The sequence below is a fragment of the Aulonocara sp. 'chitande type north' Nkhata Bay genome, linkage group LG2 (assembly GCF_057382095.1).
Source record: "Aulonocara sp. 'chitande type north' Nkhata Bay isolate Kocher_YH1m ecotype deep benthic linkage group LG2, A_spYH_male_GT1.1, whole genome shotgun sequence".
In the NCBI taxonomy this organism is placed as follows: Eukaryota; Metazoa; Chordata; class Actinopteri; order Cichliformes; family Cichlidae; genus Aulonocara; species Aulonocara sp. 'chitande type north' Nkhata Bay.
This window is the reverse complement of record NC_141345.1, coordinates 38,876,109-38,903,996: the sequence shown is the minus strand read 5'-3', so window position 1 is coordinate 38,903,996 and position 27,888 is coordinate 38,876,109. Positions and strand designations below refer to the sequence as shown.

The 27,888-nt window shown below is 43.1% G+C and overlaps 1 protein-coding gene across 4 annotated transcripts in view; it reads left to right on the top strand.

Annotated features, from left to right (window-relative positions):
• The first annotated feature begins 1,098 nt into the window (after positions 1 to 1,098).
• The window catches only part of slc7a11 (solute carrier family 7 member 11), a 52,980-nt gene continuing 26,190 nt past the window's right edge, over positions 1,099 to 27,888 (top strand). For 2 of the 4 annotated variants that reach the window (XM_086262011.1, XM_086262003.1), the window contains exons 1-5: positions 1,099 to 1,621; positions 20,876 to 21,002; positions 23,018 to 23,133; positions 25,128 to 25,253; positions 26,309 to 26,408. In XM_086262011.1, coding sequence (XP_086118137.1) covers positions 1,360 to 1,621; positions 20,876 to 21,002; positions 23,018 to 23,133; positions 25,128 to 25,253; positions 26,309 to 26,408 — 731 coding nt within the window. In that variant the 5' untranslated portion in view covers positions 1,099 to 1,359. Of the gene's footprint in view, positions 1,622 to 19,161; positions 19,316 to 20,875; positions 21,003 to 23,017; positions 23,134 to 25,127; positions 25,254 to 26,308; positions 26,409 to 27,888 lie in introns of those variants that run through there. The other 2 variants (XM_086261996.1, XM_086262021.1) reach the window with 2 other exon arrangements.

The window sequence follows — 27,888 nt, the reverse complement described above, 5'->3', positions numbered from 1 at the left end:
GTCAGACTCTGTACAGGCTCTCAGTGACTCCTCCTATCAGAATCCCTTCAAAATTTTTATTATCTTATTTATTGGATGTGGTAAAATTCCCATTCATGAAACACTGTGTTATTTTCTGATCAACGTTAAGCATAATTTAGTAAAATTCACATATGAATTTCTTTCATGTAAAATCATGTATGATGGTCATCTGGTGACAGAGTTCTTATCTTCTCACATTCCTACTGTCACCACTAATCTACCAAGGCTGAAGCCCGATCATGTACGCGCACAAAATTCAGACATGCAAGCAGTCATTGTTACTACTTGAACATATTTCTCTTTTATGTATTGATCAAACTTATAATAATAATAATAATGGATTGGATTTATATAGCGCTTTTCAAGGCACCCAAAGCACTTTACAATGCCACTATTCATTCACTCTTCATAACTTTATGAAACCAGATATCAGAAAGAAGAACCATGCAGCCAATACAATTTTCAAGCTTGGCAGAGAAAACAACATTTTGGTTTTGACCATTGGAAACAGAGAAGCAGGATTGTTTCACAAGGCAGCAGAATGGGAAGAGAAAGACGCAGAAAGCCTTTTTTATTCCTGTGCCTTTGTTTTCTTACATGATCATTTGATTAGCAGTGAAAACAATGATATGCATGTTCAGTAGCTAACTTTGATTTTACATAAAACAGAGCAGTGTTTCACCAGCCCTTACAGGGTTTCTAATACTTCCTTATTTTCTGTTCCCTTGAGTACCATGGTCACCTCGAAGTAAAGCAGTTTGTATAGCTCTTTGAAGTTGCTGCTGTCCCAGGAAAGCTGGTTTTACCTGCTCGCCTCGATTGAAATCATCCCAGGGCAGGTTACAGACCTGTGTCGTCATGTTAATAAAAAGAGGAGGACGTTGAATTACAAGAGGAAATTAGACAAAAGAGAAATTGGATAAGGGGTGGAGATGAGGAAACGAGTGAGTCTGTGTTGAAAAACAGGTTGCTGTGTCATGATTACCCAACAGAGCAACACCTCACTGACGTGAGCCAGGATTTACACAAGAGGGGCTGCAGGAAGGCAAACTCAGGGTGAGACAGCAGTGCAGAGAAGAAAGAAAGGAGAGAAAAGTTTCGTGATGTCAAAGGGTAGACAGCCGGGCAGGAAAGTGAGACGTAAGTGAGAGAGATAAGAGAGAGGGAGGGCAGAGTGAAGGTTGGTGGGTGGGAGGAGAGAGAGATAGAGAGCACGGCCTGCCTGGCCTTTAGTCTTAACTCAGAGTTTTGTAACTTTCAGTCACAAAGACGGGGTGTCTGCAGTCACAGACAGAGCATTCATAAAGAGAAGAAGCGTGGTAGGCACTGTGTACAGAGATGACTGGAAGCTCTGCATCTGCTCACAGAGAAACTGCAGCAAATGGACACAAAGCTTCCTCAAACGGGACAGAACTCAAGCGTGAGGACGGAAAGGTAGAACTGGGGAAGAAGGTGACCCTGCTCCGAGGCATCTCCATCATCATTGGGACCATCATCGGAGCCGGGATCTTCATCTCACCAAAGGGAATCCTGAAGCACTCCGGAAGTGTGGGAGTGTCCCTGCTGGTGTGGATTGCCTGTGGCGTGCTGTCCCTCTTTGGTGAGTTGGAATATGAGCAGAGGAGTTCTGCTCTTGTAATATACTGGTGGAGCTTCAGAAAACTGTTTGTGGCTGTAGAGATTTAACAACAGACATAAAAAGAAGTCAGAAAAGTAACAAACAGAAGTCATTTGTTTTCTGTATAAAGTAAGATTAAAAAAGAAGAGATGTAACCATCACTGCCAAAAACACTGTCAGTATTGAAACCGTCGAGTAAGCTTCTTCTGTGCTAAAGCTGCTATTTTACAGTTCACTAATGCAAATATCAGAAGTGTAGTGATGATTTTAATATAAAGGCTCATCTCACAGCCACAAAAATCTGCTTCAAACCATGAGCTGAATGTTTCAGAGTAAAGTTTTATGGCAGCCATCAGGGCTGAACTCACTAACTTCGGTCTGATCTTCAAGTCTCAGTCAAACTTCAGTCTGCTTCACAGCATCGCTGTAAACATGGCTACACATACACAGTGACCTGATAACTCACTGTTGGAGACTGTAAAAGTCACACAGCATCAACACTTATAAAACTTTTTTCCTGCATGATTGCTGTGATTCTGCGACTTATTCTGAATATTCTCACACTTTGTGTCTCGCTCCAACAAATATGGACCTAACTATGCGTATATGTAGCTTTGTCTTCAGCACCACAGTGGATTTCAAATCAAACAGTCAGGATGTGATTGAAATACAGAGTTTCAGTTTAATTGAAGGGTTTAACAAAAACATTGCACTGACTGTTTAGAAGTTACAGACATATTTATGCAGTTTCTAGAAATGTAAATGGACAAACTCATTTTACACATGAACATAACTCATTTGCTGTCAATGATGATCTCAAGTATTGAAACCCAAGGACCTTTACAGCAGCACTTCCGCCTGTTATCTGCATGTCCATGCCAAAATGTGGCCTCTGTCATGTTACACAGAGGATGTGCTATGCCTACAGGCTGTTTAGTCAGGTCAGAATCTGCAGTCTAATCCTGAATTCAGTTCTGACTGGTCAGAGTCTTATTGGGAACAAAAAGACTAAAAAAACACTGGAGAAGAGCAGAATCTGTTGTTGAATACCCACAGCAGTGCAAGTCCAACAAAGGAGAGCTGAAGCTCCACTGCGGTCTTTGCCTAAAGCACATGCAGGCCAGAGGTCAACAGAGATGGACATGGGCGAACACAGACAAAACCTCTGCCCGGGGGCTCTCCTGGCTCCACCTTCAACAGTTGGGCAATTCTTCACTTCCTGGTTTTAATTGTGTGCACTAATGATTTCTCAATTCATTTTCAAATCTTTGAAAAAAAATGACAGATGTGCTCATGGGTTTGTTACCTTGTGCAATATGTGAATATACATAATTGCTTGGTTTCTTTGAGAAAGATAACACTTGAATTATGTAATTTTTCAGACTCTCAGTGAACTTAACAACCACCAGAACTTACGAGATGTATCAATTCTGATTTGATCATTAACCACAGGACATATTAGCCAATCATCCTGACATGTAATAATGAACACCACAACTATTGCATGACCTCCTTTGAGCGAGCCGGAAGTAAAAACGTCTTTTTAACATGAAGAAAGCTCCAGCAGAACTGGAGGGGGCGGGGGGGGGGGGGGGGGGGGGGGGGGGGTAGGTCTGATTGGGGTTGAGGGGAGGAACACAGGACAAATACATGCTGTGGGAGAGAGTCAGAGATTAATCCAGTCCCAATAAAGTTTAAGACCACCTGAGAACTGGCTAACAAAGTTCCAAGTAGAGCTTCAACATGCTACAGGAAGAAATGGAAGTGAAACAAAACTTTTTTCTAGGTTCTAGGTTCTTTATTATTTGTCACGTGCATAGTTATACAAGTATAACACACAGTGAAATGTAGCCTGACACGCTCCTCGACATGTGCAAAAATTGGGGGGGGGTGTAGAGGAAGAACATTATATATATATATATATATATATATATACACATATAGTATATACACTGGGTGAATGTGCAGTAGTAGCAGCAAGCAGGTGAATTCTGTACATTAATATGAATAGACATCTGACTATTTTACAGGATAGACAATATAAACATATTTAAAATTAAAGTAATTGAAATGTACATTGTGCCTTGGTTTAGTGTCTGGAAGAGTCCTGTCTCAGTCAATTATAGATGATGTGAGAGGGTGGGTGTGTGTGTTTAGGGCACGGATGGCTTGGGGAGAGAAGCTCCTCTTGAGTCTCTCTGTCCTTGCCCGGAAGATGCGGAACCTTCTACCAGATTGCAGAAGTTGGAACAGTTTGTTGCCAGGATGGGACGGGTCCTTCAGTATCTGCGCTGCTCTAGTCCGGCATCTCCTGGTGTAGGTGTCCTGAAGCGGGGGGGGAGCAATCCTGCAGCAGCGTTCTGCTGTACGGATCACTCTCTGGAGAGCTTTTTGGTCCTTCACACAGCTGTTCCCGAACCACAATGTCATGTTCTGTGTGAGGATGCTCTCCACAGCGCCTGTATAGAAAATCCTGAGGATCTTTGGAGAGACCCTGAACTTCCTCAGTTGTCGTGGGTGATACAGGCGCTGCCTAGCCTTTTTGGTCTGGACCTGAATGTGGGCAGCCCATGTCAGGTCTGAGGAGATGTGGACACCAAGATACTTGAAGGACTGCACCCTCTCCACTGGAGCTCCATTGATGATAATGGGCTTGTAGTCTCTGTGCTGACCCCTTCTGAAGTCCACCACCAGCTCCTTGGTCTTGCTGACGTTCAGCTGGAGGTGGTTGTCCTGGCACCACGATGCCAGATTCTTCACTTCATCCATGTAGGCCGCCTCATCGTTATTGGAGATGGCACCCAACACCACTGTGTCGTCAGCAAACTTCACAATGGTGTTGGAGCCATGGGTGGCCACACAGTCTGAAGTGTAGAGGGAGTAGAGCAGTGGCGAGAGGACACATCCCTGAGGTGCTCCTGTGTTGATGGTGTTGCTGTTGGAGAAGCACCTGCCCACCCTCACCACCTGAGTTCTGCCAGTGAGGAAGTCCAACACCCATGCACACAGACGGCTGTTAAGTCCCAGATCCCTCAGCTTTGTGAACAGTCTGCAGGGCACTATTGTGTTAAACGCTGAATGGTAAATGGTAAATGGACTGGTTCTTATATAGCGCTTTTCCACTCTTCTGAGCACTCAAAGCGCTTTACACAACTTGTGCATTCACCCATTCACACCCATTTGCACAAGCACAACTGACATTCACACACATTCATACTCCGATGAATGCATCGGAGAGCAATTTCGGGTTAGTATCTTACCCAAGGATATTTGGCATGCAGACTAGGGCAAGCCGGGAATCGAACCACCAATCATTCCGATCAGTAGATGACCTGCTCTACCACCTGAGCTACAGCCACCCCAGCTGAACTGTAATCAACAAACAGCATTCGCACATAGTTACCCTGTTTCTTGTCCACGTGGCTGAGAGTGGTGTGTAGGACGTGGGCGATGGCATCCTCTGTGGATCTGTTGGATCTGTAGGCGAACTGCAGCGGATCTGTAGGCGAACTGCAGCGGATCTGTGGTGTCTGGGATGGAGGAGGAGATGATGTTCTTCAGCAGCCTCTCAAACACCTTCATTACTACCGAGGTCAGTGCAACTGGCCGGTAATCGTTCAGGGATGAGGGTTTGCTGTTCTTGGGCACAGGGATGATGGTGGATCTTTTGAAGCATGTGGGGACCACAGACTTCGCCAGGGACTCGTTGAAGATGTAAGTGAACACACTTGCTAGCTGGTCAGCACAGCAGCGCAGCAGACGGCCGGTGATGCCGTCTGGCCCCGCCGCTTTCCTTGTGTTCACTCTCCTCAGCGCCGCTCGGACGTCATGCTCCGCGATGCTGGTCACCGGTCTCTCGCTGATGACGTCACTGTCCTCGGTAGTCAGGCGGTAGATAGCATTAGCCGCCTGGCTAACCTCGAAACGGGCAGAGTCGGCGTTGATCGGCGCAGTGTCCCTGGCTTTGTAGTCCGTAATTGTCATGGTTGGCTGTGTGGCAGGCGGGCAAGCAGGAGTGGTGGATCCAAAATGCAGGACTCAGACACAGAAGTTCAACTTAAAGCGCAGCTTTATTGCTGGAAAACCTCTTACTAACTAAACTCACCAAAAGACAAACAAAAACACTGGTGGACAGAATACTGAACTGGAACTAGAGCTAGAGCTGGAAACAAAACACTGGTAACACGGAGGCAAAACACACACACAGCTTGTTGAGGGTACGACGCAACACTGACACAGAGAAACACAGGGTCTAAATACACTGGGAAGTAACGAGGAGAATGAGACACAGAAGGAGAGCACAGCTGGGGGAAATTAGAACTGACGAGACAAGCAAAGCAGGACACATTCACATAAGTCACGGACCTTCAAAGTAAAACAGGAAGGATCACACAGAGACGCGAACTTGACACAGTGGAGACTGCAACTAAGAAACACAGACATAAACCATAAGGCAGAGGACTCTAAGAACCGAGAGACACAGAGGGGAACTCAAACATGCAGACACAGACTTACACAGAACAGAGGGGACATAGAGAAACATGAAGGGCAAGGGATCGAAACTAGAAACCATAGAAACTCACACAAGTACAATAATACAAAAATTACAAAGAACTGAAACGCTGGGTCAGGAGACCCAGGACCCTGACAGTAATGGTGCGTAGTCCGTGCCACATACTCCGTGTGTCGCCCTGGTGGAAGCGGGACTCCACACGTTCCCGGTACCTGCGTTTGGCATCTCTCACCGCGCGCCGCACGCCGTATGAGGCCGCTTTGTAGGCGCTCATATCGCCAGTGGCGAGACCCGCGTTGTAGGAGGCGGTCCTGGCGTTTATAGCAGTGCGGATCGATCTGTCCATCCACGGTTTCTGGTTTGGGAATGTGGTGACTCTGGCAGTGGGGATAATCTCCTCCGCTAGCATATTGACGAAGCATACTGCTACTTCCGTAAACTCGTTGATGTCGACTGCGCATACTCTGAACATGTCCCAGTCTACGTCGTTGAGTGCGTCCTGTAGCGTAGCTTCTGATTGGGCAGTCCACCGTTGTACCTCCCTCGTGGTCACGTCTTCCCTCCGTATGCTTTGTTTATACTGGGGAATGAGGAAGATGGCGTTGTGGTCAGACTTCCCAAAAGCCGGGTGTGAGACAGCTTTGTAGCCCTGCTTGTATGGCGTGTAGCAGTGATCCAAAATCCGATCCCCTCTCGTTGGACACGAGACATGCTGGTAAAAGTTTGGCATGACTTGTCTGAGGTTCGCTTTGTTAAAGTCTCCTGCTACAATGAGGGCTGTGCCCGGGTCCTTGTTTTGAAGCGAGCTCAGCACATCATGTAATTCGGACAAAGCCATACCTGTGTCCGCTTGGGGTGGGATGTAGACCGCCGTGGCGATGACTGAGGTGAACTCACGGGGCAGATAGAAAGGGCGGCACTTAATGCTCAGGAACTCCAGATGTGGCGAGCAGCCGCTGGAGAGAGTAGAAATGCTCCTGGCATCACACCACTTTCTGTTTACCATGAAACACACTCCTCCACCTTTGGTTTTGTTCGACTCTGCCGTTCTGTCCACGCGGAGCACAAAGAATGAATCCGACGGAGTTACGGCCTGGTCCGGCACGGTGGGGGTCAGCCATGTCTCCGTGAAGCACAGAATGTTGCAGTCCCTCATGTCACGTTGGAAGGTGACCCTTGCTCTTAGGTCATCGAGCTTGTTCTCCATGGATTGTACATTGGCCAGTAGGATACTGGGCAGTGGTGCGCGATGCGCCTGCTGTCTCAGTCTGTTCCTAATACCAGCGCGTTTTCCCCGGCGCTTTTTTGTTCTGTGCCTCGGATGAGCGGCCCGTCCTTTGTTGTTCTCTGCGCCGCGTAGAATCTCTGGCGGCCAGGAAGGGTCAGGTTTAAAAGTGTCCAAGATTAGATGTGCAACCTTGGCACCGATGTTTACAAGTGATCCGCTGTCGTATACTATAAGACTAGAGGATTTTGGGATGTAAACCAGAGCAAAAAATAAGTAAAAAACAAGAAAAGTGGATAGTCGGAGCGGAGCGGTCAGGAAGGCGTCTGGACGTGGCCGCGCCATCTTGGAACATCAGTGATTCTTGAGATAAGGGACAAAACATGTCCAGCAGATAAAACCCAATTTTGTGGTTAAAAATATGCATACAAGTGTTACCCAACTGCCTAAAAGACAAACCATGTCATGGCTCGCTGTGTGGCAGGCAGGATGAGGACCCAAAATGCAAACTCACGGACTCAGGGGATAAACTCAAAATCACAGCTTTAATGCTGGAAGGCAGATCACAGAAAATACAAAACTTAAACTGGGAACCATAAACTAACACTCGCAGAGAGACACAGGGAAATCCACTTAGCATGAGGGAGAACGCGACACAGAACTGAGGGAGACGCAGACATAAATACACAGAGGGTTAACGAGGGAAGTGGGAACACACGGGGACACGGCTGACACAGATAACCATAACGAGACAGGGCAGGGTGAACGTAACATGACGTATACAGGCGCGAGAGGCACAAAGTAACACAGGAAGTGCACGGGGGTTCAGACCGGAGGAGAGAGAGAGCACAGGGAGAACATAGACATAACGGGCAGGGGAAACAGGGAATAAACACAAAGAGGGACGAGGGCTCATGAATACACAGAGGGGCACACAGGGGGTAAGAGTCACGAAGGGAAAACACTTAGGGAACAACACAACAGGGCAACTCAGGAAACATGGCCTAAATAAGGAACGAAATACAAAAATACAGGAAACTAAGAATACTGGGCCAACATGGCGACGGCATGGGTGGAGACACGAAGGCTGCAGCTGGCGGCGGCGTGGAAGCTGGGGACGGGGACTCCGAGGCTGCAGCTGATGGAGCAGCTGGTGGCTGGACGGGCTCCTTGGGCCCCCCAGTTGACGAGGAAGGTTGCTGAACAGGTCCCTCGGACCCTCCAGCGGAGACAGGCGGCTGAACGGGCCCCTCGGACCCTCCAGCGGAGACAGGCGGCTGAACGGGCCCCTCGGACCCTCCAGCGGAGACGAGGAGGTGCTGGCTAGGCTGAGCAGAGCCGCCAGCAGAGACGAAGAGCGGCTGGAGGCGTTCCCCTGAACCCCCAGCGGAGACGAGGAGGTGCTGGCCGGGCTGACCAGAGCCGCCAGCGGAGACGAAAAACAGCTGTCGGACGGGACCCTCGGACCCTCCAGCTGACGTGACGTAAAGCGGTGGTGTCGCCGCAGGGTGCCAGATAGGCACACCCGGGAGTTCAACAGCAGATGCAGGACAAACAGTTATGGAGGCCCCTGGCTGGACTAGGAGCTGAGGAAACACAGGCTGCTGAGGCACAATCCCAGAGAGAGAAAGAGCGGGTGAAAAACATGCTATAGGGCTTAATATCTTGGCACAAAAGACCATGAAATGAGCAGTGGTAGTGACCACCAGTTCTGAGCCAGCAATCATTAGGTTCCCAGAGTCTGCATCAGTCTAAAGCGGCTCACAGGTTACTGGCCCAGTCTCAGTAATCCTAGGAGAGGTCAACATAAGCTGGTTGGACTTAACCGATGGTAGTGTGCGGCTCAGAGGAGCTGGTTCAACCATACAGAAAACAAGAATTGCCACTCGATCCACAAAAACAAGGCTTAGATCATCAGGAGCTGACTCCTGGAAAAACAGTAAATACACAGGTATGGACCTAACCAATGGCACCGTGGTAGCATGACTGTGGTGTGTTGGATGAATGTGTTTGTTGGAACCCGCACCCGCAGTGATCTGTGGCTTCAGAGTGATAACTATATTGAGTGGAGAGACAGATACAGGTAAAACGGTACGTAAACCATTAACTGAAGCAGGTGACACTTCAGGCTGAGAGTGAGTGGTTACACCATTGTTCAAGGCCAAAATCCTATCTAGTGATGAGTTCACAGAGGCAGGAGAAAATGGTGTCACGTTAACCCTGATCTCAGCCTCCATCTCCTGAGTGGAGGTAATGGTGCTGGAGCAAAACAGTTCAAAATCACCTTGTTTATTACCTCCAGGAAGACAGAAGTCATGTCAGGATAACTAGTTATGTTTTCGTTACCTTCATTCAGAGACTGGTGGAGGAGCAGGGCTCATGAATACACTTAGGGAACAACACAACAGGGCAACTCAGGAAACATGGCCTAAAAAAGGAATACAAAAATACAGGAAACTAAGAATACTGGGCCAACATGGCCCAGGACCATGACAAACCAAGGCAATGTTTATACAACAAAACTACAATTTTGCATTTTTTATAAATATATATTTATTTTAAATGGTACAATTCATTACCAGTACCTTAAAAATCCATTGTCCAGAAGCAGGTGTGATAATATTACAATACAGAAAAAAAAATTAAAAGTAATGTAAAATTTAACATCATGGCTCTCATCACTAAGTATTTAAGTCAATACCTTATATAATATCAAAATATGCAATTGAAAATTTATTTTTAAATATTTTTTAAGTGATTAAAATCGTGTCCAGAGTTTTTGTCAACACCATCAGATTTTTTTAAAAGTACAAAAAAATCAGGAATTATTGTGGGCAGCTTACACTCTGAGGACCCCTTTACCACTTCCTGTTTGATACACATGCCATGAGGTCACTGCTGTGATAATTTGTTTGTTTTTATTTCATTTATTGCACACCTTTCTGATAAAACTCTGTGTCACAACCATAGTGCGTCAACACCAAAGTCGATGAAATGCAAGATTTAAATTTTTTTTCTTGTAAAAAGAGCCTCATTTAGGTAGATTGTAGAGGCCATAAGCAGCTGATGAAAAACAAGATGGCTTCTGTCAGATAAACATGTGTTATGAGAGAAAGTCGGTGATGTCAACACCATCAGGATTTTGGTCTGACGGTGTTGACCCTTTTTCTAATGGTGTTGACAAATGCCACAAAAGTGTGCTATTCATCAATTATATTATCAATTATAAGTTATTTTTTACTAATATTTCAGATATATTACCTCCTGTGTATTTTACTGATATTTCTGCTTCACAAATGTGTCAAATATTATCAAATTTGTATTATCTTGAATCTCATTGTTTATGTATACATTATTGATCCTGTAGGAAAATGCTTAGTCCTCTGCATTTAACCAATTCACTCAGTGATGCAGTGGGCAGCTACCAATGCACAGTGTTGGGGAGTAACGGAATACATGTACCGCCGTTACGTATTTAAAATACAAAATATGAGTAACTGTATTCCGTTACAGTTACCGTTTAAAAAGGTGGTATTCAGAATACAGTTACTTTGTTGAAATAAATGGATTACACTGCGGTACTTTCCTGTTCCATTTTGTCGCGGGTCAGGACTGTTTGGGTTTTGTTTGACAGCTACGTTCTGTTGTTCCAGGCGGCAGCGTTACGGTTGCCATGGTTACAGGGCGACGCTCTCTCTCTCTCTGCGACTGTGTGTTTCCTGGGTGAGAGAGCGCCTTTTCGTTGTTGTTGTTGTTGTGCTAAGCTAACAGGCAGAATGCTACAAGCATAGCTCTAAAGAATGTAGCATCATGGGCAGTGTAGTCCGTGTTGCAGGGAGAATGGACTGCCATACACGTTATGGGTCTGTGAGCGCGAGGAGGGAGAAAAAGGGGAGTGGAAAGGTACGAGTTGTCATCGAGGAAAAACGGGAGCTGGAAGCATGTAAATATAATAATAACCACTTCAGCCAAGAAGAGTGCCTGACGAGCCCAGTTGTAAGTAAGCTATTAAGACTCGACTGTACACTGTGTTCGTGTTTTCCTCCGAAAACAATAAGTTCCGTTGGAGCAGTCTTTCAACGCCTCTCTCTGTCTCTCGCAAGAAAAGTTGACCCACACAACAAAGTAAAGCTATTTTTCGGCTACGAGCCGACAGGGACCCCGCCGTATTAGTCAGAGGTCCCTTTACTACAGTTCGGAGTCGCGGACCTTCAGTAATAGTAATAAATCACACAGCAATAGTACATTCACGTTGTTGTAAAAAGCATGATAATATATTAAGTAATCCAAAGTATTCAGAATACGTTACTGTCATTGAGTAACGTAACGGAATACATTACAGAATACATTTTGGGGCATGTATTCTGTATTCTGTAATGGAATACATTTTAAAAGTAACCTTCCCAACACTGCCAATGCAGGATAGCCGCTGTTCGTTGTATTTGAACGCCCAACCTTTCAATCATGTGGCATCTACTGAGCTAGCTGTGCCCGAGAGCTGTTCTTTAAGTGATGATGGATGAATCCTGCTTCCGGGCCCAAACTACTGTGTTTATTAAGCCTGTTGTGCTGTTAAAATGTTTTAATGCTTTTATCTTGTTCTATTACATCTGAACAAGCCCCTAAAAGCAGCCAGTGATCACTGTCAGCCTAACCATCGCGAACCCTCACGTTAACTTTTATCAAGTGGAAAAAAGTTAGTGTTCATCCTCCAGCTTCACTGTGTTTATGTTATGCTAAGATAGCTGTGTCGCTAGCGATCACATAGCACATCATTATATACCAGCTAGCCCAACTTCAGTAACCTGACAATAGTCACTGCAGTTTAGTTTTCTGTCTCCATTTATGTTGGAAGTGATAGCAGAGCTGGTGTATCATGTTCAGGTGGAAACAAGCAATCTAACTTTAACTCTGTTAAATTTCATATATTCTGTCTTCATGGATACCTGGATGTTACACCTGGTAGAGCCACACTGATCATTTTATTAAAGATGAAAGAATTTAGAGAGTTTGTATCTCTCAGTGATGCCGCAGAGTTCCTTTGACTTTGGGATCTGCAGCGGAGTTTGGACCTGGAAACAGCTAATGACATCAAACTTAATGGCTGGATAGCATTTCTATTGCTTAATGCATAATTGTGTTATGAATATTCATCCTTAATCTGTGAAAAAGCATAAGGTTCAGAAAAATTATAGTGATTACGAAATGGTACATTTCAGGCTAAAATAGCAAAGGGGAAGCTGTCAGTAGAGGAACGAAAGAGAAGGAACAGGGATGATCAAAAAAGAAGGAGAGAAAACATTAACAGCCAGCCTGAGTTGAAGAAAGAGTTTCTCATAAAGGGAAAGATGGACAAATAGAGTGAAAGAGGGAAAAATAAAGAACATCAGTGATCTGAAAGGAAGAGAAAAAAGTCAGAAGACAAGGTTTTGGAAACAAGCGCAGAGGGGCCACCGTAAATATACTTTTATTTATTCACTCCACATAGCAATGTTTGGTTTCTTCCTGAATACTATCGTTGTTTATATTTACTGCGGGAAGAAATGGTAAAAACTGTGTTTTATAAGGAAAATGCTCAAAAACGCTCTCCGCCTGTGAACAAGAACAAAACCCAAAGAAACCCCAGCCTTTCCTGTTGGTCGAAAAATGTACCATGTCGACCAATAGAAAAATGATATGGCAACATGGCATTTAGTTGTTTAGGAAGGGGGAAGTTGTAGGAGTGACAGCGGTGTTTTGAGATGTGAGAGATTTGCGACGTTTAGCGCAAATCTTGTGTAGTTAGTGTGTAGTGTAGTCAATAGTTTTGTTGTGTGTGTCAGAACAATGAGGCGACTGCTGAATGTTACAGGTGTTACAGCAGTGATACATCTCCTGTTGTCAGGCCTGCAGGTATCAGGCTGTTGTTCTCCTTCATCTCATAGTGGACAGAAATTATTTTTGCAGTGACACAAATAATTTGTGTGGCATCAGATTTGATGCAGAACAGCTGATTGTTCTGTAAATAGTGTGAAATGTTTATTTAAAAACATCTTGGCTGCATTTTTAGGTAAACAGCTGCAAAAAACTTTGTTGTTTGCATAACTCAGTTACTTTTTTGAAGAAGTAACTATAATTAATTGCCCAACATTGGTCATTATTTACTGTATTTTGCAGACAGAGAGTTACAGACTCTCTCCCAGACCACAGACTCATAATACAAGTCAGAGCTTTATAGAAAAAAAAAGAAAGTTGTGTTTTCAAAATTGGAGTTCAAGTTATTTTCCTTCCAATAGTGTTAACATCCTACACAGGTCAGGAAAAAGATTTTTTTTTAAATTTTCGTTGTAAGTGGGCTAAAGCAGTTAATTAAAAGTAGTCTAACATAAATGCTGTAATTTGATTACTTTAATAAACCATGTAACTTAGATGGATTTGATGCTGGCGTGACCACAGCGGACACGTCTGCTGTTGCTCACAGTGGTCCAAGGGACCGCTCAGAGAGTTTGTGTGTTCGCTCCGACACATGAACAATTAGAGGGAACATTGGCTGTAACTAAGTTTAAGAATATAATCCACCCACTGTTATCATCTTCAATGCCCTGTACCAACACAGAGCAGAGCAGCTATCTGAATACTACTCCAACAGAGGTCGATCATCTTGTTAATAATGTCACCTCCTCACTACGTACGACTCTGGATACTGTAGCTCCTGTGAAAACTAAGGTCTCTAATCAGAAGTACCTGACTCTGTGGTATAATTCTCAAACACGTACCCTAAAGCAGATGACTCGTAATCTGGAGAGGAAATGGCGTGTCACAAATCTAGAGGATCATCATTTAGCCTGGAGAAATAGTTTGCTGCTTTATAAGTAAGCCCTCCGCAAAGCCAGAACATCTTACTATTCATCACTGATTGAAGAAAATCAGAATAACCCCAGGTTTCTCTTCAGCTCTGTAGCCAGGCTGACAAACAATCAGAGCTCTGTTGAGCCAACCATCCCTTTAACGTTAACTAGTAATAACTTCATGAACTTCTTCACAAATAAAATTTTTATCATTAGAGAAAAAATTACCAGTAATCATCCCACAGATGTAATATTATCTACAGCTACTCTTAGTACCATTGATGTTAAGTTAGACTCTTTTTCTCCAATTGATCTTTCTGAGTTAACTTCAATAATTAATTCCTCAGAACCATCAACGTGTCTTTTAGACCCCATTCCTACAAAACTTCCATTAATTAATTCTTTGATCTTAAATATGATCAACCTATCTCTAATAATCAGCTATGTACCACATGCCTTCAAGCTGGCTGTAGTTAAACCTTTACTCAAAAAGCCATCTCTAGACCCAGCAGTCTTAGCTAATTACAGGCCAATCTCCAACCTTCCTTTCATATCAAACATCCTTGAAAGAGTAGTTGTCAAACAGCTAACAGATCATCTGCAGAGGAATGGTTTATTTGAAGAGTTTCAGCCAGGTTTCAGAGCTCATCACAGCACAGAAACAGCTTTAGTGAAGGTTACAAATGATCTTCTTATGGCTTCTGACAGTGAACTCATCTCTGTGCTTGTCCTGCTAGACCTTAGTGCAGCATTCGATACTGTCGACCAAAATATCCTATTAGAGCGATTAGAACATGCTGTAGGTATTACAGGTACTGCACTGCAGTGGTTTGTATCATATCTATCTAATAGACTCCAATTTGTGCATGTAAATGGAGAGTCCTCTTCACACACTGAGGTCAATTATGGAGTTCCACAGGGTTCAGTGCTAGGACCAATTCTGTTTACATTGTACATGCTTCCCTTAGGCAGCATCATTAGAAGACAAAGCATACATTTTCACTGCTATGCAGATGACACCCAGCTCTATCTGTCCATGAAGCCAGATACCACACAACAATGAGTTAAACTGCAGGAATGTCTTAAAGACATAAAGACCTGGATGGCCGCTAACTTTCTGCTTCTTAATTCAGATAAAACTGAGGTTATTGTACTCGGCCCTGAAAATCTTAGAAATATGGTATCTAACCAGATTCTTACTCTGGATGGCATTACCTTGGCCTCCAGTAACACTGTGAGGAACCTTGGAGTCATTTTTGACCAGGACATGTCCTTTAACGCACATATTTAACGCACATATGTAAGACTGCTTTCTTCCATTTGCGCAACATCTCTAAAGTTAGAAATATCCTGTCTCAGAGTGATGCTGAATAGTGATGGGATTTCCGGCTCTTTTTAGAGAACTGGCTCTCACATATGCTTTCAATTGTGTAATTTAAGTGATCTAGGTAGCTCTGTTTTGGAAGTTCAGTTAACGCTAGAAATGTGCTTTGGAGTTCGTACGTGTTTTGTCTCTAGGGGCCACCGCATATATTTATATATAAACATATATAAATAAAACCACTTTTTTTTTACATTAGTAATTCCTTTTGTGCATAATTTTATATTGTTGTTAATAATAAATTAATTAAAGCAACAAAACAACCTAAAGAGCCGGTTCGGAGCCGAAAGAGCCGGCTCTTTTTAGTGAGGCGAGCAGAAAGAGCCGGTTCTCTAAAAAGAGCTGGAAATCCCATCACTAGTAGTGATGGTAAATTTGATTCCTTTTAGTGAATCGAGTTTGAATGAGTCACTCACCAAAATGAATCGGGTGTTTTGAGTCATTTGAGTCACTGAGTCAGTTGCTAGGAGAGTGCAAAAAATTTACATTTTCATGCAAACTTAATTTGTTTGTCTTTTCATGTAAACCCTATTGCTAAGATGAGTGATTGAAAAAGAAAAACAACTCTTTTATAGAGCAAAAAAGAGCAAAAAATAAAGATTTGTAAAGGGAACATTTATTTTTATTTCAATAGAATATCAATGAAATTTCTGACAGATAGAAAATGAAATGTGAATCAACAAAATCAAAATCAAAAATATAAATAAAAATAAATAAAATTCACAGATTACTGTGTTCAAAAGTACTAGTCCACTTCAAAATTAATTGTCCCTTACAGATTGGCATTGAGGAAAATAAGCTCCCGAACTTTTCCAGGGCTGAGGCGGTTCCTCCTGTCTGTAATTATTTGTCCTGCCTTTGAAAAGATCCGCTCTAATGGAACGGAAGTTGCCACTATGCAGAGTTTCGTCTTCATAATATCGCAGGTTTTTTTGAAGACAGTGGCACGGGACTTCCACCACTCCAGGAGGTCAGATGTCCGGGGTAGGAGTGGCTCTGACAGGAATCCTTTAATCTCCAGCATTGCCTCTGTGAAGGGGTTTTGGACTCCTGGCCTCAGTGATGCAACCCGCTCCTCAAAATCGGCCCAAATCACAGGCACTGTCTCAGTGGAAGTACTGGCCTGTGGGACACCCTCTCCTTCCTCTGTGCTGGGTGTTGCCAGTGGCAGTGGTCTTAAGGACCTTGATGCAGCTCCCACAACTCTTGTTACAGCATCTTCTGCATGTCTATCATGTAAAAATGCATGCTTCTTGAACCTGGGATCCAAAAGTGTAGCATCTGCAAGCAGGCTCACTTGTTCGATCCCCCCAGCCGTTTGACAATTTCTGCCATGAGGATGTCTACCATGTTGTGGATTGGCTGATAGATGGAAGGACTTCTCTGTCTGTGTGCAGTAATCCTCTGCAGCCCTCTTGCCATTAAAATGGCTTTTGATCCAGTAACAAACCTGTTGAGGAGAAATAAAGGAAAGACTATAGTTCCATGCGTTTTAATGCAGTTACAGTGCAGTGCATTAAGCATACATTGTCATATAAAACCATTTTACAGTTTACATTTAATTATAAGCTGTTGTAAGAAACATCTTAAATGCTATTATCTGGGAAAGAATTGAAAAATGTGTTTAGGCAAATGTAATGACACAACATGAAATATATACATGTATTATGACACTATTTTAACATACCTTTCGGCACTCAGTTCCACAGTCACTTCCTCAAAAGGCTGCAGGATCTCACAGGTTTCCTTGACCATCTCCCACTCTTCAAGTGACAGGGTTTGCAGCTGTGGATTTACCAAGACCAGGGTGGAAATGAGGGGATCCTTCACTTCTGCAATCCGCTTCAGCATGTAATAAGTGGAATTCCACCTGGTTGGCACATCTTGCTTCAGTCGTAGTTGGGGCTGTCCCATCTGCTGCTGTGTCTCTCTCAGTTTAGCAGAAGCCACTGTGCTGCGGCGTGTATATTCAGTTATTGCTTTTACCTTTCTAATAATTTCTTGAATTTGAGACTGCTGGATTCCCTTTCTGACAATTAAATTCAAAATGTGTGCAAAACCATTTAGATGGTTCCAGTGCAGGATGTCACCCACAGCCTTCTTGACATTGGCTGCACTATCACTTACACATGCAACTATCTTTTCCATAATGGCCCATTCAGTTGCAATGCTTTCCAGCTCTCTAGCCAGGTTTTCAGATGTATGGTTGTCTTTTAATTCAAAACAGTCCAACAAGTTTGACTGCAGCTTAAACTCGGTCACATAGTGGCATGTAACAGACATGTAACTTGCTGATGTGCTGGAGGTCCAGCAGTCAGTTGTTAAGCACACAGCAGGTGCTGTCTTGATTTTTTCCTGAACATCAGCTCTTATCTTCTGAAACAAATTGGGCATCAGCTGTCTTGATACTGTACTTCTACTGGGAAGAACATATGAAGGATCAAGTGCCTTGGTGAACTCCCTAAATTCTCTGTCATCAACGATTGAAAAGGGCTGAAAATCTTGGGCAATCATTTTAACCAGAGCCTGGTCAACCTTGCTCTGCTGAAGTGGTATCATGGGCCTTGACACAAATGCTCCCATGTAAGACTGGCTCTGTCTTCTTTTTGCTGATTGTTGTTCTTGCCCTGCTGTGTGTGTGCTTGTATTTTCTTTCTGAGTACTTGTTGATGTGCTGCTGGAATAAACAGGTGATGTGACCGCTGTTGATAATGCTGCTGTTGAAGATTGTTGCTCCTGCTGCTGGCTGCTAGGTTGTCCAATGCTAGTAGCTGCGTTTTGACTGTGCTGTTGTTGTAGCATGACTGTGGGGTGCTTGCTACTGAGATGTCTTCTCATATTTGATGTACTTGCCCCTCGAAAAGACAAAACTGTCTTGCAAATGTTGCATTGTGCGTGTGTTGCACTTTTCATTTGAAAATGCATCCAAATATCGCTTCTTCGATGACTATCCATTGTTCCTCGTATCTTTAACTCGCACTGCCGGCAAACAACACCGTAGTACCGCCCCCTTGCCCCATACACGTGGAAAAAAACACAAACACCTTTAGAATTTTCTGTTTTTTTATTATTAGTATTTTCCTCAAATGTGTCACATATATATTTTCTTATCTAAATAATTTAGTGAAATAGCGAATTTCTAATTATTTAACTTACATTATTGCAGCAGCAGTTCATATATTTTTTCCTTAAGTCTGCTTATGATCTTTTCAAAAAAACAAAGTGTAGACTGAATGTTATACTGCGTCAGTCAGACTATCGGATTTCGTCTTCGGTGAAGGAGCGACTCTTCCAAGGTAACACGCTCTGAGTTTCAACAGCTGATAACCGAGAGGGAGGGGTGAGTGTGTCTCATGAAGCATGAGGGTCCACTGAGCTGTGTACCAGGGGGCGCTAATGTACCTTAACGTTGGTGCTAACTAAGAAGAAGAAGAAGCTGCGAATCGGAAGGGAGGGGGTGAGTGAGTGAGTGATTCCTCTATGCTACGATTCAGCACAGGAAGGGAGGGGGTGAGTGAGTCAGTGATTCGTTCAACTCGTTTTAGCTGTGAGCCAGGAGGGAGGGAGTGAGTCCTGAGTGATTCGCTTACTCTACGATTCAGCACAGCAAGGAAGGGGGTTAGTCAGTCCTGAGTGATTCGTTTATGCTACAATTCAGCACAGCAAGGGAGGGGGTTAGTGAGTCCTGAGTGATTCGCTTATGCTACGATTCAGCACAGGAATGGAGGGGGTGAATAACTCAAATGTGCTGTTAGCATGTTAGCTGAGCGATGCTACAGTGAACCAAGGAGCTATTTTCTTGATGTGAGGTTTCTACTCAAGGTTTTTTCTTCCAGTTCAGAGCAGAAATGCTTTTGTTAAGAAACTGGCTGTTGTTTCCCCCCCACAATTTTAATTATAAGCTAGATATATTTCTACTAATGGAATTAGCTTGCTAACAGCAACAGGGATGAGTCAGTGAGTCAGTTGGGCTTGTGAATCATGATTCACGAGTCAGTAAAGTGATTCTCGAGTATTGAATGATTCGTTCACGAATCGAACATCACTAATCACTAGTGCTCAGTCGCCTAGTGCCTGAGCTCGGATCATACCAAAATTAGGGGGAATTTACGATGGTACGCTCTGTGCTTCGTGTGTTGTTTTTGTTTTATACAGTTGTCAGGCAGGCATCTAACTAACAAATTACACTCTGAAAAAATGGCTTAAGCCCTGTAAGCCACCACCCCCGCTCCGCTGATGGTTGACTCCAAATCTCCTGAACACTATGTCGATTTGAGAAGACCGAAACAGCGAGACCAAGACCGAGACCAAAGTCAGTCGAGACCAAGACAAGACCCAGACAAAAGTCCACGTAAAAGTGGTCTCGAGACATCCAACTCTACAAAAGAATGCCACATCACTCGATGGAAATGAGCATTATCAGCCTACACCGGGCTGAAGTCAAAGACAGCCCGAAAGGATCTGAGGTCTGAGTTGCAGTCTGAGGTGCAACCCGATGGTGTCAGATGGACCGAAACATAACTTTTCAGAGGTGTTCTATGGATTTTTATTTCAGGCAAGCATGGTTCAAGGTTCAAGGTTCTTTATTATTTGTCACATGCATAGTTATACAAGTATAACACACAGTGAAATGTAGCCTGACACGCTCCTCGACATGTGCAAAAATTGGGGGGGGGGGGGGGGGGTGTAGAGGAAGAACATTATATATATATATATATATATATATATATACACATATAGTATATACACTGGGTGAATGTGCAGTAGTAGCAGCAAGCAGGTGAATTCTGTACATTAATATGGATAGATATCTGACTATTTTACAGGATAGACAATATAAACATATTTAAAATTAAAGGAATTGAAATGTACATTGTGCCTTGGTTTAGTGTCTGGAAGAGTCCTGTCTCAGTCAATTATAGATGATGTGAGAGGGCGGGTGTGTGTGTTTAGGGCACGGACGGTCAGTCACGTCAGTGGTATCAATTCCCTTATTCTCCAGGAATTGCCTGCATGAGGCTAGGTACTGTCATGCACCAGAAGGAACCCAGGACCCACTGCACCTAATGGCTGTTGCCAAGCCTGTACTGAAATGGATAAATGTGATGCTTTTTTCCACTCAAAAATGTTGCTACAGAACTGAGGCAGCTTGCGCAATAATACATTGCTCTAATCATGGACACAAAGGGGAGAGAGTACACCTCTGAGACAGTTTAACAGTCCTGGGACTGGTATGTACCTAGCCTCTTGTTTCTGAGCTAGGATTAATATGTCACCTCTGTCACTGCAGGAGCCCTGTCCTATGCTGAGCTGGGAACATGCATGAAGAAGTCTGGCGGGCATTACACATACATAATGGAAGCGTTTGGACCTCAGATGGCTTTTATAAGACTATGGGCTGATCTCATTGCTATAAGGTAATGCTTTTTGCCTCAAATTAAGTCTGAATCTTTAGCTCTACAAATCATTGTTTTTTGTCACAAAGTATAATATAAAGGATGTTGCTTGTGGTGGCAAGAGTCACTGGTTCCAGCAGTAAGCAGCTATTTTCTGTAACAGTGTAAAGCCTTAATACAATGCTAACTCGGTAGCAAACAGAGAGACAGATGCAGTCAGTGACAGGTCAGTAGTTGGTGGAGACCAAAAACAAAGCTAAACAAGACAAATGTTGGACTTAAGTGAGTATTAACATGATTCAAAAAGGAAGCTGATGTTACTCATCAAACCTGATGGGACCTTTGCCATAACATCTTTATAAGTGTTATCTTTCAGTTTGATTTACAGATCTGTTGCTCATTAGTGACCACATAGTATAAATAAAACTGAATTGAATTGAAAGTTTAGACTCGGGGTGTCACATGTAACCACGGATTGACGATAAATCTGATTATATAAATTGTCTAATTGTATGTGTTTGTACAGTTACTGGGACTTATTCAACACAAAATACAACAAGTTGTATGGAGGTGATGAAAAAGTTTAAGAAGAAAAGACAAGAAGCTATAGATGAATTTAAATGACAGTATTATTTCTATTATTATATTATATATATTATTGCATTTGGGTGCTCTAGTTTAGATTATACCACATCAGCACAAAAATAATTTCTCTCAATCTCAGGCTTTTACATCATCACCATCACACAAGTCAATGCTGCTGTAATTGGTGGAGGAGCAGAAAACAACTCGTACGCCTCTAGTCACCTAATGTGTTGCAAATATTGTGTAGTGTCTATTTTACAAAAAAATGGTGTATACATAATCTCTTAGACTGTGTTTGGTGGGGAGCAAAAGCTGAATGGCTGCATGTGACACTAAGTTTACTTTGTACCACAGAGTTGAAAAAATGCTCTATGGAAGTAAATGTGTACACAGACAAGGTGAAGCAGTACAAACCAGTCTACTGGCTATTTGGAGCTGCACAATCTTATGCTACCCTCAGGCTACAAGGACTGAATGGAAACCATGGGAAATGAACAGAGAGGGAGGCAGAGAATGAAAACAAGAATGAGGGGGACAAAGAGCGATTTCCCCGGCTGCAGTGACTGCTGTGGGAAATGAAGAGGGAAATACAGATGAGCCAGAAGCTGAGCCTTTGGGACTAGCCAGTATTGTTTCATTCATATTGAAACCAAGCCCACTACTGTGCACAGATGAGGATGTGATTATGGAAATGTTATGTCTAGGAAGTTGCCCATCTGATATTACAAACAAACTCCGATCGTTATACCTGCTACAGTGGGACTTACAGTGGGATGTGAAAGCCGGCTTGGAAATCACCACGATCGTATTTATTTGAGAAAGCTTTTAAATAGACCAGAGTCTGTGAAATGTGCTGTATAAGTAAACGTTTTTTTTTAACTTATTTATGATCTAACACATGTACCATCACCAAGTAATTTTTTTCTAAGAAGTCTTGTCACATATTTCATAACTTTCTATGAAGTCATGTTGGATCTTTCAGCATCAGCTGTATTATGCTGGGTTAAAAACCCATCAAACTGAGATCCTTTGATTTCATTTTTGTGACTTTTGTGTTTCACTTGCTTTTAAAAATGTATATCACAAAAACAAATATAACAAATATGCTGCCATCTAACAGATGCTTGTTTTCCCATACCCACTACTGCATTTCTTTGTTTCATGTCCAGCTGCAATGAATCGAAGTCATGTATTTGCTTTGTATTAGCTTTGATTTTGGTCACCACCTTCAGTGTTAGCTCTAGAACCATGTCTTTTTTGCTGTACTGACTTGATGAGACTGCCAAAGGTGAAGATGCAGAAAATGAAACAAAGCTGTAGTTGAAGGTGACTAAAAAACTCTACAAGGCTGGAAACATAAGTGATAATCTTTTATGGACGTATGAATGTTACCTAAGGTTATATAAATTAATGTTAATATAAAAACTGACATATTTGGTTGCATCTTGCAGGCCTGCAGGCATGGCGGTCATTTCTCTGGCCTTTGGTCAGTACATCCTGGAACCTCTGTTCATGCCATGTGGTATCCCCCCCCTGGCTGTCAAACTGGCCACAGCCATTGGCCTAAGTATATACCTTTGCTACTGTAATAAGGAGTGTTATAATATGCCCAGATGTTATCTTAGTGAATTGTTGTGAAGGGTGTTGTAAATAGCTCGGGTAAATAGCAGAAGACAGAAGTGTGCATGAGAAGGAAGAGGGGTTTGACAAAAAGACCCAGGACTATCCTCAGCTTATCAACCTTCTAAACAATCATAGGGCACAACAATCTCCAGTATAGCAAATTCACATGAATGAGCATTTCAGAGCATTTTAAACTGGGCCACTGATTATACACACTGATAGTTGCTCAGTTTCTCATATTCAGCCAAACTTTCCTACGTTCAGCACTGTAAATAACTGAGTTTGAATTCTGTCAAAAGTAGGACATTTTGTTTATATCATAAATGTTTGAACATAAAGTATAATTTGTTTTGTCAACACAACAAATTATTGATGGAATAAATAATCGCATCATGGTTTCCCAACTAAAGGATAAGTTGAGTGAATTAGTTGATCCTTCTCATTTATCTGAGGGAACATCAGGGCTTTGTCAGTCTAGTCGAGAGATGTAATGTCTCTAGCATGTCCTGGGTCTATCTTGAGGCCAGTCAGGAAGGGTGCTAGGCAGATGGTCGAGCCACCTCAACTGGTTCCTGTCATTGCGGAGGGGTATTGGCTCTATTTCTGATGAAGCCAGCAGAACTACTTTACCCACTAAAAGCAGAGATGAGGCCACCAAAGTTGAAGCCTTCCATAATTTGGCTCCAACTAGAATTTCTGTCCATAGAAATTCTGAACATAATCGGTGACACAGAAATGCCTTAGTGCCGTCTAGCACCCAGTGCAAATTAGTCCCACTTATTTCCAACAAAGCGACCTTCCGACGTTCCAAGCTCTCGCTGTAGTTGTACAATGGCTTGGAACAGTGGGTCAGGTACCCCATACTCCTGTAGCACCTGCCACAGGATACCTTGACGGATGCAGTCAGATACTTTCTCCAAACGTACAAAACATTTGTAGAATGGTTAGAAAAAAATACTGACGCACATTAAATATTCTCGAAAGGGGATATTTCTTAAAGATGGTAATTGTAACCACAATTTGCCAATACAGAGACTCCACCTCAGTTCTCCACTCAACGCAAGAGAGTCCAAAAACATAGAGGAACTCAGTGTGAATCTCATCCAATCCAGAGTTTCTGCCACCCAGTAGTAATTTAACTACCTCAGGGTCCCTGGTCCTCCAACTCTGCTTTCTCTTCTGAAGGCCTGTCAGTGGGATACAAGGCTGAGGGGCCCAAGTAACCCAGTACAGGGTGAGCTGGAGTGAAGTGGAAGACTGAAAAGACACCACTTGATATATTCGTATATTATATAATTATCATAATATAATATAATATAAACATGTTTTGACAAAAACAAATGCCCCCCACGCCAAATTTGTAGCTAAAGGCATCTGGTTATCAAAAAGCTTACAAAATGTTTCCTTTAATTCTAAACTGGTTTCTTGTAAGGCAGCGGTCCCCAACCCCCGGGCCTCGGACCAGTACCGGTCCGTGAGTCGTTTGGTACCGGGCCACGAGAGTTGAGGCTCAGGTGTGAAATGTATAGTTTTCAGGGTTTTTATCGGTTTTCAGCGTTATTTTGTTATCGTTTTTATCGTTCTTTTCACGTGTGTTATGAATAAATTTCCTTTTTTTCGGTACCGGTACTAGTTTTATTTTGTTGTATTTATCCGCGACACCTTAAAGGCTGGTCCATGAAAATATTGTCGGGCATAAACCGGTCCGTGGCGCAAAAAAGGTTGGAGACCGCTGCTGTAAGGCACAGGTTGTGACTGACGTTAGCACAGAAAACAACATTCAGGGACATCTGATCTTTAGTCACTACATAGAAAGTAATCCCACTTACTAAATGTAATAATGTGATATGACTAGCTTAGACTTTTCTGTTGATGGTGAGCCTTCAATATGGTCACAAACACTGTATGACTGCTTGACATGGTTCCCTCTCTCTGCAGCGTCTGTTATGTACCTGAACAGTATGAGCGTAACGTGGACAGCCAGGATTCAGATCTTCCTCACTGTCAGCAAGCTTCTGGCCATTGCCATCATAATAGTGCCAGGCATGTACCAGCTCTTTAAAGGTATCATCAGTGACACCTCTCTAGCACTGCACACGTACCACCACCAAAATTCTGAGTGTTCTGGGTTGCACACAGTGTTCAGCTGCACGTGGTTCAACATGAATCCTGCGTGTCATACACACCTGCTCACAGCATGCTACAGGTCGAGCATTTATTGGTGTCCGCACAGCAGGACAGGATTTCTGTCTTCCTCTCAACTGCAGACTTTGCTGTACTTTAAAATGTCATTAACTTAAAATGTTTCTCTGAAGCAATACTGTATGTGTCAGTGAGCACTCTTTGCATTCATTCCTTAAAACAGTAAAGTTAGTACATATTATGTATATAATGTTCTCCCAAGCCCTGGACTGCACACGATCTGTTGTATTTATTCAGTTTATCTCTCTTAATCTTTTTCACTCTGTCCACATTTCTGTAACGTAAGCCCAGATTGCAACTCATATATGCATATTTAATAAATTAAATAAATCTTCTTCATGAATTTGACCTTTAAATTAATTATACTTTTAATAACTTGATTATACTTTTGGGCTGTTTAACTCAGCATTTTCCTAATGTGAACAAATTATTAATTCAAAGAAATTTCTTAATTAACTTCAGAAAACGAATTACTCATTGACACGCAAATGTAATTACTGATTTTTCTTTGTGTGCCCGGCTGAGTCATTTGTGCACAGAGATAATGAAGCACCGTACTCCTGAAGCCTCTGCAGAAGGCAACCTCCAGCTTTAACGTTGTAAAAAATAAATCTACATTTGCACAGCTGATGGTGAATTATTGCAATTAATGTAATAACTCAACCATGGAGTTCATGTAGAGAGGCCAGTGTCTCCAGTAGCCCTCAGGTATACAGAGAGCTTTGTGATCATTTCTGTGATTGCAATTGTTAAAGATATTAAAATGATTTAAGAATTCACGTTTCTCTCACAAAACGCTACGTCCAGATGACCAGAATCAACTTTTGGAAATTTACTTTCCTGGATGATTGAGAATGCATCAAGACATCTTGCACAATAAGGCAAATGTGGCAGTTGATGTGTGTGCATGCTTGCAGGAGAGACCAGACACTTTGAGAATGCCTTTGACCTGAGTAATGTGCAGCTCTCTGGTATGCCACTGGCTTTCTACTCTGGGATGTACGCGTATGCTGGATGGTAAGTGTGCGCACGGTACACACATACACACACGTCTGGTTTGCTATCCTCCTGGTGACATCCCATTGACATAATGCTTTCCTGAGCCCTTTACTCTAACTCTAACCATCAAAAATGAATGCCTAATCCTAACCCTAATCATAACTACTTTAAAGAAGATTATTTTTTCAGGGAGCCCCTCATCCTTCCCTCGGTCTGGGAACCTGAGTGGTATACATTGTATGATACCATCCAGGACTTGATGCGCTATCAGAGAATTACAAAATAACAGACAGATAGTAATCAAGCCGGCGGACAAAGGGTCCAAAATAGTTCTAATGGACAAGCAGCAGTATAGGCTGGAAGCAAATAGACAATTGGAAGATGAAAAATACTATAAAAATATTCCTAGCTCTATCCAAACTGTGGTACAGCTTCAAATAGGACAAATCGTCAGACAGCTTTTCCATAAAAAGTATATCTCAGCTAAACAGCGGGACTATTTATTAGGATCCAACGATCCAAGTTCGAGACAATTCTATCTGTTGCCTAAGATACACAAGCGACCTGATACATGGACGAGACCAATAGTTTTGGATTGCAATAATCACAATACATTGATCTCTCTACCACAGGCATCCAAGTTATTTAAAAGATACATACCACTTCTTGCAGGTAATCCATCCCATAGTTGTGCCTAACCAAGCGTTTTTATTTACAATTGACATACACAGTCTTTAAACAAGCATCAACACACAGATGTGACTGATGGGGTGGAAAACTTCTTCCTGCGTTATCCGGTCACCAAGCGCCCGGATAACGCAGAAATTCTACATCTGTTGGAACTCTATCTTACCAACAATGACTTTGAATCTCAGGCTCTCCAAGGTATGGGGGCCCATCTCCCCTCACCACACTCCCTGCCAGTGGCTGATGCCCTCAGACGTTGGTGTGTTGGTGGTTCTTGGTGTCTGGGACTGGGCGCTCATGTATGTACCAGCTCACTCCTGGTGGCCGATTGGCGGGGCCGGGCGCCTGTGGCCCGGCTGGGCTCCTTCCAGGGGGTGGGGTGCCCTCAGGCCTCTGGCCTCTGGGCCTGAAGCTCGGTCCTCTCTGGCACAGCTGGCTGCCGGCAGAGCCCGTGGGCACGTCACTGCAACCCCCTCTGGCCTCTGCTCCGTAGCTGCTGGGCGACCTCTCGTTTGGGGCTCTACTCAGCTCTTCCCAGGAGGGTGGCACGGTTCCCCCCCTTTGGTGGTCCTCCTCGGGTCCTCGTACTCTGGGGCCTCTGGATGTTTGGAGTTTTGATCAGAATCAGAATCAGAATCAGAATGGGTTTATTGCCAGATGTTGAGGTTTACAACATTAGGAAATTGCTGCGGTGCTTCAGTGCAGACAATAAGAATTAAAGTGCTATGTAGAAAGAAAGATATGTGCATGAGATATACATGAGATATATACATGAGAATAAGAATTATGAGTGCTACGTAGAAAGATATAT